Source organism: Cynoglossus semilaevis, chromosome 11 (assembly GCF_000523025.1).
Source record: "Cynoglossus semilaevis isolate Cse_v1.0 chromosome 11, Cse_v1.0, whole genome shotgun sequence".
In the NCBI taxonomy this organism is placed as follows: Eukaryota; Metazoa; Chordata; class Actinopteri; order Pleuronectiformes; family Cynoglossidae; genus Cynoglossus; species Cynoglossus semilaevis.
This window is the reverse complement of record NC_024317.1, coordinates 4,083,767-4,092,794: the sequence shown is the minus strand read 5'-3', so window position 1 is coordinate 4,092,794 and position 9,028 is coordinate 4,083,767. Positions and strand designations below refer to the sequence as shown.

General features: G+C 39.4%; 1 protein-coding gene across 1 annotated transcript in view; it reads right to left on the bottom strand.

Moving 5' to 3' along the window:
* Positions 1–8,031: 8,031 nt before the first annotated feature.
* Positions 8,032–9,028, bottom strand: part of LOC103385962 (neurogenic differentiation factor 4-like) — a 2,533-nt gene continuing 1,536 nt past the window's right edge. The window contains exon 2 of the mRNA XM_025060269.1: positions 8,032–9,008. Within this exon, the coding sequence (XP_024916037.1) occupies positions 8,764–9,008 (245 nt within the window). The 3' untranslated portion in view covers positions 8,032–8,763. The remainder of the gene's footprint in view (positions 9,009–9,028) is intronic.

Sequence of the window (9,028 nt, the reverse complement as noted above, 5' to 3'; positions counted from 1 at the left end):
CTTTGTGCTTCCTGTCAATGACATCTGGAACATGATCTGGCTGCATTAATGTTTGTCCTTGTAGAACTGCCTCCCCCCGCCCCCTCCCCCCACACACACTCACACACACACACACCTTTATGAAGCCTGCATATCCCCCCTGGCCTGCCTTCCTGTCAGACTGGGATTACACAGAAAAGTGCTGACAGTGATTATGTTTTTAACGGGAGGAAAAAAAGAAGGAAAAACCAGCACAGAGGTGGAGAGTGACAGGAGGAGAGACTGGATGATGTGGGAGAGAGAGAGGGAGGGAAGAGGGAGAGAGGGGAAGAGAGAGGGAGGTTAATGCCGAGTGACAGAGAGATGAAAGTGAAAAAGAGGGAAAAGGCAGTGGAGATGATGAGGTAAAACAGCAGGATGAAGCCAAGACGACGGTGGCAGTTTATTATCAACAGCTGAAGGACCTAAACAACAGTGTTTAAAATAATGTCAGCAAACTCTTTTTTTCATCCAAAGTCAAGGATGTCAGTGGAATGACAGAGGGAGTCAGTCATCTCCACGTCTTCAACATCATCTCCACGCCCTCAACATCATCTCCACGACATCAACATCATCTCCATCCTCAACATCATCTCCATCCTCAACATCATCTCCATCATCAACATCATCACCATCATCTCCATCATCTACATCATCACCATCATCTCCATCCTCAACATCATCTCCACGCCCTCAACATCATCTCCATCCTCAACATCATCTCCATCCTCAACATCATCTCCATCATCTCCATCATCTCCATCCTCAACATCATCTCCATCATCACCATCATCTCCATCATCCCCATCATCAACATCATCTCCATCATCTCTTCAATCTCTTCACAGACTCCCATTAAACCTCGTCTTTCTGTTTTACTGGGTTTTGACTGTTGTGGTAAATCTCACTCACTGGAACATGATGAAAACACAGAACGGCCTCTGGACTTGACTTCATTACTGAAGATGTTCCTTTACTAATGTGAGGTTACATTTCTAATCTCTGTCGTAATCTTTGTTTACTTACATTTAACACGAGTTAACGTAATGAAAATAGAGCCATCGTTTAATAACTTCTTTTTTAGACTGAGAGAGAGAGGAGCGAGAGAGAGAGAGAGGAGAGAGAGAGCTAAGGTTTCCTCATTAGTACACTTGGGCTGAATAATGCAGCAAGGTGTATTGTTGTGGTCAATGGAGCAGGTGCTAATGTGACTGTGTCTGAGCTGGGAGGGCAGACACAGCATGACTTTAATGGATGTCACCATGGAAAACTGAAACTGGACCTGTGGACTCAGGTGACCGTGAATCACCGTGTCCATGCGTGTGTGTGTGTGTGTGTGTTTTCCCAGAGAATGAGCTGAGTGTGTTAGTCACTTCCTTCTTAGGACCTGCAGTCCTTGAAGGAGAACTGATCAACAAACCTGACAGATGATTAAGACAATCATCACAGTCAGTAAACCAACATCACGAGAGCTGAATGTTAGGTTTCATCTTCATGATTTAACTGTTGCTGAGAGTCGAAATATGAGTTAAATATAAATATAAATATAAATCACACTTTTTCATGTTTTAAGTCAGTTTTATTAGCTTGTATGCGTGAAAATAGGTCACACTTTTTCATGTTAGGTAATTTTAAGTCAGTTTTATTAGCTTGTATGCGTGCGCTTCCTTATTTATTTACTTATCTTTGTATTACTTTATTTACTAAATTACTGACCATATATGTACATTTTTACTGTCACATTTCAAATATATACAATATTTATTTGTATGCTTATATGAGTGGACAGTCAGTGTAATATTACTGCTGGATGTAATGATAAAAGATGAGAAATATATGGATGAAATTGAGAGCTAGAGGTGAAAGTTGTTACTAATCAATAACTTCTAGGTTGTTTTCTTTATTAATATTATTGAAATACCTATTGCTGCTGCTGCTGCTGCTGCTGCTGCTGCTGCTGCTGCTGCTGCTCTGTGGTCTGAGGCTGTAGTTGTTGTTGTAGTTGAGAGATGCTGTGAGACGACTGAGGTCAGACAGAGGGGCAGTCATCTGAGTTGTGGTGTAAATCACTTTTATGTCGTGACAGTGTGAGCAGGGCCGACACAAAGGAAGAAAAAAAAAAAAGAGCTGAGAGCTGCACCTCAGACTGTTGGAATAACGTGTCGCTGACACACAGGCCAAGAACGATCATCGTCTCAACACCGCACATAAACACACACACACAAACTGACAGCGTGTCAGTGCTGAATAAATACATCACACGTCTTCATGGGGTGATATATATTTTCTGTTTTGTGTTGGAACAGAGTATTGTGTATGATAACCCTAAATATACCAAATATATATATATATATATATATGTATCCATAATAATATATGTATATATATTTATATATGTATGTATATATACTGTATATATGACATATAGTGTGAGGCTTATAGCTGTCAGTAGTTAAGTTGGTTGAGAGTCAGTTGATGAGATAACGGTTAAGTTATTTATTTATTACATCACCTGGTTATTATTTACTTATATTTGTGGAAGAAAATGCTTTGGAGGAGGTGTATACAGTCGTAAAAATAATTACTACTCCTGTAAGTTGCTCCCCCTGCAGGTAAGGGATGGGAACAATGTCTTCTTAGTTTAATTCCAGTCTTTATGTTTTTCTTATGAACTGATTATTATTCTGTTTTCTTTAAGAAAACACGTCCGATTGTGTTCCTTGAATTTCTTGTTCAATATAATTCCAAACAAACGTCAAGGCGGTGCCGACTCTCACAGCCTTTAAGGTGGTGGGATGTGCCCCGCAGTTTCTATTTATGTTTCCTGTAACTTTCTTCCTCCCTTCCTGCCTTGTTCCCCCCTCCCTGCTGTCATCACACCGTCCCTGATGATATATGTCAGAGGTGGAGGGTCAGAGCAGTCTAAATACAGAGTCTCCTCCGACGGCGGCTGCTGATGTTAGCAGGAGAGTAACATTTGTCTGAGACACAGGCCTTCAACAAGACAACTAACCATGAAGTCACTCTGGATAATAATCTGGACTAGAACACGTTTAACTTCATTTAAAACTTCTTTCTTACTTTCTTTCTGCACTGTCTTATTTCCCATCTTTCCCAACTTTCTGTCCTCATTTTTTTCCCGCTTCTTCCTCACTTTTCTTTGTTTTTCTTTCCTTCTTTAATTTTCTGTTTCTGTTTCACGTTCTTCTTTCACTTACATCACTGTCTTTCTCTCCGTCCTTTCTGCACCTCGCTGTACTCACTGTCTTTGCCGGTACATAATAAGCAGAGAGCGATCAAAGGCGCGACACCAACAGCAGGGGGTGCTCTACCGTTGCTTGGTGTGATCTTAGCCGCGATCTTACCTGAAGCCCACATCAGTCACTGCAGTTCTTCTCAAAGTTTATCCAGAGCCTGGCTGCAGGTCCAGGGATCTGTGTGTGTATGTGTGTGTGTGTGTGTGTGTGTGTGTGTGTGTGTGTCAGCCTGTAACTAAGATGAGCTTCTCTTTGGTTGGAAGAAATACAAGTTCATGTGGACGACCCTCTGGGAGACATGGGCGAGGGGAGAAATGCTGAGGCAGGAGCCCGTTAACGGTGGAGCTCCATCAAACAGCAGGTGTCACTGTGTTCACCTTCTTCATCTTCCCGACCATCACATCACTTTTCCAAAATCCAGTTAACTCTCCTCTGGGTCTCTGCAGTTCCTGCTCCGTTTTTTTTTTTTCCATCATGTTGATGTAATCTCTCCCGGGAGCGGAGGGAACAAGTGTACGGGATTCCAGGGGCTAATTCTGCTCTGAGAACGGAGGGAACCTAATATGTGAGGACAACTGTGGAAGGAGTTAGTCTGTAGAAGAATGTAAGGAAAGGGAGGGGGTGAGACATGCCGTGTGTGTGTGTGTGTGGGGGGGGGGGGGGGGGCAGCAGGGGTCATTGGCTCGTAGCAGGTCAACAGAACGCAGTGTTTGTGTTTGTGTTGTTGGAGGTTGAAGTGTGAAGGATATGAAGTAGATGCTGTAACTGTGGAGCGAGGCAACGACAACCTCTCATTAGTTTAAGGAAATTATTCACAAACAGTTGCATTATGCAGAAAAAATATATATATTTAAAGATATATTTTACCATTTTCAGACTCCTCCTAAAAGCCAGTAACCATACTGTGGTGCGTTCAAGTGACCAGGGGCGCGGCTTTTGTCTTCATTGGGGAATTAGTTTGAAAAGTTTCTGCGAACTTTTAAAATTTTAAAAGGTCGTCTAATATTAAATGTGAAAGGGAGTAAAGACAGATGAATAAACCCATCACTGTATAGTATAATCCAACAGAAGACTTTCTGACTGGACGCCTGAATGTACGGCTCAGTGAGAAAGGTCACTCGAGACGAGGATCAGAGTCTCTGATGGATTTATAGACATTTTTCACTTTTGTTGTGCTGATAAAATGCTCCGCTGACAGGAGACATCAATCATCTCAGAGACTCATCTCAACTCCATCAACTGTTGGAAGTATTTACAACCCGCAGATCCATAAAACCAAACACCTACGGAACGATGAAGAGTTTGCACCTAAAGCCGTCACCACTCTGAACCGCAAACGTATAACATACGGTCGATTGTTTTTATTGTTCCAAACACAGACTCTATATCAGAAATGGACAGTGAGTGATGAGTAGGAAAACATTTTATGCTCTCAGCAAAAAAGTTTAGGGCTTGAGTATACACCCAGTTTATTCCCTTGGTTTCCCTTTCATAAATCATTAACAAAGCAACCGTAATCTGTAAGAGAGAAACAGAACGAAATATATAGTCAAATGTCATCAAAAAGATTATATTGAATTACATTAGATTATATCAGATTAAACTGCGTTGATTGCAGCAGCGAAAGGACAAGAGGTAGAAAAGACCAAAAAAATATATCTGTTAAAATAACAAGTAGAAACTATGAAAAAAAGATAATGTTAAAATGATATATTAGAAATCTTGAAGATATATTTACTCCAAAAATTCAATTTCAATTTCATGTTGAGTTGTTGACAAAATCATATAAAATCATATAAAATATGCCTAAATACACGAATTACAGGCAAAAACCATATAAAATATGCCTAAATACACAGAAGATAAATAAAGATAAATTGGTGAGATAATAAATATCCATTCGTTAAATTCGTGAGATAATAAATATCCATTCTTTGTAAATTAAATAATCCAAAATGTGTCTTAAACCTAATTTACAGGGATCAGATCCTAACGCTCATCAAGACCGTCATGGTAATGAGACACTAGGAGGTGCTGTAGATCAGATATCTCAGCTCTCAGAGAACTTACTTAGCCATCTGTGTGTTAGCATCTGTTTAATCCATATTTCTGGCAAACACAGACTGAAGCCACAGCAAAGTCTGGCTAAAATAATTAATATAAGATGAAATCTAACAGTGTCAAAGGTCGAACCTGGGCTCAAGAGTTTGGGATTGGTCAGATTGTTTGCCTGTAGACTCTCAACACTTTGTGTTGTTCAGCTGAAAGCATCAAAAACAAATGTCAAGATCCAAACCTCTGGTCTGACCTTCCCTCTAAAACTGCAGCTCTCAGCACATCATTTCACCTTGACTGGAGCGATGATGAAGGCAGCTGTGACTGTGAAGCAAACGTACAGTAGCAACAGCAGATTTACAAACTCGATATGGCCGGAATCCGGCGCTAGCATGTTGATTTGTTTCCATTTAAGGTGCAAATCCGGATCAAATGTCCTAAATGTGCTTGCATGTGTTGTTTCTTCGGGGTCAGACGGTATTAGGTGAAGGAGCCGGAGGACGGCGCGGAGGTGAGACTGACGCATAGCTCAATGTCGACCAAATGTCAGTCTAATTCTGATGTGCTTAGCTCTACACCTCCCGTCCTCACAAGTCCCCGTCCCAGTCCCAGTCCTGGAGTACGGCAGCGGGGGAATGAAGGGGTTAAGTGTGGACTGTCAGAGTGCGGTGACTCCTGGTGTGTGAAAAGTGGTGCCGTGGGAATGAGACTGTAAAACAGGTGTTTAGTGTGAGCAGTAACAGTAGACATGACACCGTCCTGTCCTCGGTGGACAGCGTTGTAGGACATCATCAGATCTAAATATGTCTAAATATTTAAATATACCCAGCTGGTTGATACGTACGTACACAACAGATGAAACGGATTCATGTTGACATTTCTTTCCTCCTTAATCTATCTATCAATCTATCTTTGGGGCAGATTGGAAGGAGAGTTCTGGAGCACATTTCCACACGGCTCTTCTCATTTAAATTGTATTTATTTTATTATTACGACTAAAAAACTAAGATTCGTGTGAGTTCTTTGCATGAACTGAGATTTGTATGGGACAATAAAACGATTGATGATCAACAGGACAGCTCTCATAAACAAAAACAAAAAAACATCATGTGATCTGGAAACAGATGGGATTTAAAGGTAGTTTTTCCAAACAATCAGTGTAAGAAGCTTTGACATATAGAAAAACAACAACTTTGATACCAGCTTTTCTCTCAAGCATAATGTTATCACAAATTATGTTAAAAAAAACAAACAACAGCTTTATATTCTGCTAGAAGAAGTACATTTTTATTCAGTTGTTTGTTTTATTTAAATCCGCAAAAAACAAACAAACAAAAACCAACCTAAAAACTAAAACTACCTGAAACTATGTAAAGAGTACTACACTGCAGTATTCTGTCTTCGGAGTACTTTCACCATGCAGTATTCTGTCTTCCAAACTGCAGTGGCTTATATCCAATTTTATTTGTCATCAGTACAAACGATATGTACAAACAGTACTGGCGTGTATTTGTTCCTTGACGATGTTCCAACCAAGTTCCAACAGACAGAAATAGAAGTCTTTATTTCTGTGCCAATAACACGATCAGATTTCAATATTCATCAAACACGTTATTTTTTCTTTGATATATTGTCTCATCAAATCAAAGTGTCCTGTTTTGGCTCATTTCCGTCCCAGTGAAATCTGCTCTTGTTCTTTCTCAACTACCTAATTTTTGTGGTTATTTTTTTAAACTTTCAGTTCTGCTTTTGAAGACTTGTGGTTCTTTATTATTTTTTAAAGTTATTATTATTTCCAATCGAAGTAAATATCTATGAGGTTCAAATGATGCTTAGTGGATAAAGAGGACGTTGATTTTTCCCCAGACACTTGATTAGCCTGATTAGCCTGATTAGCTACACTCACACACTCTTTTATTTATCAACCGTTTAACGTGTGAACAGGAACATTTTAGCCTCTTTCTGTACTTCGTCTGGGGGCAACAGTTGGTTTTAAACCGGACGTTTGGTTTTAAAACAAACGTTTAAATGTTTAGACACAAAGGTAAACACTAAACCTGTAGGTACGTTGCTCTCATTCGCTGCACTACTAGTCTACGGTTAGAATTGCAGCATCTGGTTGAAGGGTGACATCTACTGGCCAAGAGGTTGCATCACATCCAACGAGAGATTTCATTTACACGCTTGGGCCACGTAGGGGCACTATTGAGTAGTCAATTCAAATGATTGCGTTTGAAAGAGATAGGTATTATTTCTTGACTTAATTTTATATATAAAAAATAATAAGATTGAATATTAAACTGTGTGTTTCTGATCCTTATTATCTTTATTAGTGTCATATTTAATATTAATTAACCAATCTTTGAAATAAAATTGATATTTTTGGACATTTGGAGGTCATTTAAAGGTTTAATTGAACATTAGATAAATAGGACGCCTGTTTCATTATAGATGAGTCAGAATAAGTCACCATCTAAAAGGTCAAGGATCAAATTAAAAAAAGAATTTCCAAAATAAACAAAACAAAAAATAATAAATAAATAGTAGTATAATATAATATAATAATATAATAATATAATATAATATATAATAAAAGTCTGTTAAAGTTCTGTAGTAACCATTCTCAGCAAGAAGCAACAACTTAGTTTGACCTTTAACCTCTGCACATTGACCTCTAAGTGGGTGGCCTTCACATGGACACAGAGAGATAATCAAATGTTAAATGTTCTTTTTTGTTGTTGTTTTGACTCGTGAGATTAGATAGAAAACATATCTGTTTCAATCTGTAAGAACATTTTAATTTAAAAACTAATGAGAAAAAGAGAAACGATAGATAGAAACATTTTATTAGTAAAAACCAAAATAATAAAACCAAAGAAAATAAAACGTGAACAATCTCATATATTTTCCAGCTTCTCCCTGAGTTTGTGTTGGAATACTTTATCTTTTCAAGATCAAATATTTCTGCAAATGCTACGTTGTGCTACAAAATCTATGTCTGACTGGGATTAGAGTGCAAAATACAAAACCTACAAAACAAAAACAAAGACTGGACCTGAATGAAAGACAACATTCAACAAAAAAAACAACAACATTATTTTGCATGTCGAGGAAACGAAGGAAAACAAACAGAGACACCTCCACAGTAGAACCAAGTTTACCGTATTAAATAAGAGAATAAATTAAACATTCTTTAATTTATGCAGAAGATCTGATGTTGACAAGCTAAAAAAAAACAAAAATAACAAGTGCTCATATTACAATAACTGGAACAAACCAGCTCTGGAGTGTGTGTTTGTGTAAAACTGTTTTTTTTTGGTCATCATTGTGGAATGAAAATGTATGAGTCTCCTCCAGGCTCAGTCACTGTCACTGTGTCCACAGAGGAGTGTTGACAGCATCATCCAGTTTTTATTAACGATCTACCGACTCCTCAGTCTCTGTACATGGAGGTTATATGTCGCGGGGCCAAGTGCTGCGCGTGGTAGGAGTCATATGGTCCTTCCAACTGTCCGTCAAAGCCGCTCTGAGTCTGGTACAGACCGTGGTCCACAGAGGAGTAGTGGTGCTGGGCTGGGTACTGGGGTGAAGACCCCTGTTTGAGAGCCAGGGTGCTGTTGGTGCTGAGGGGGGGCGTGGGGGGCCCGTCGTAGGGTGGGGTTCCCACACCGCCGCCGGCGTAGTCATTAGGGGAGTGG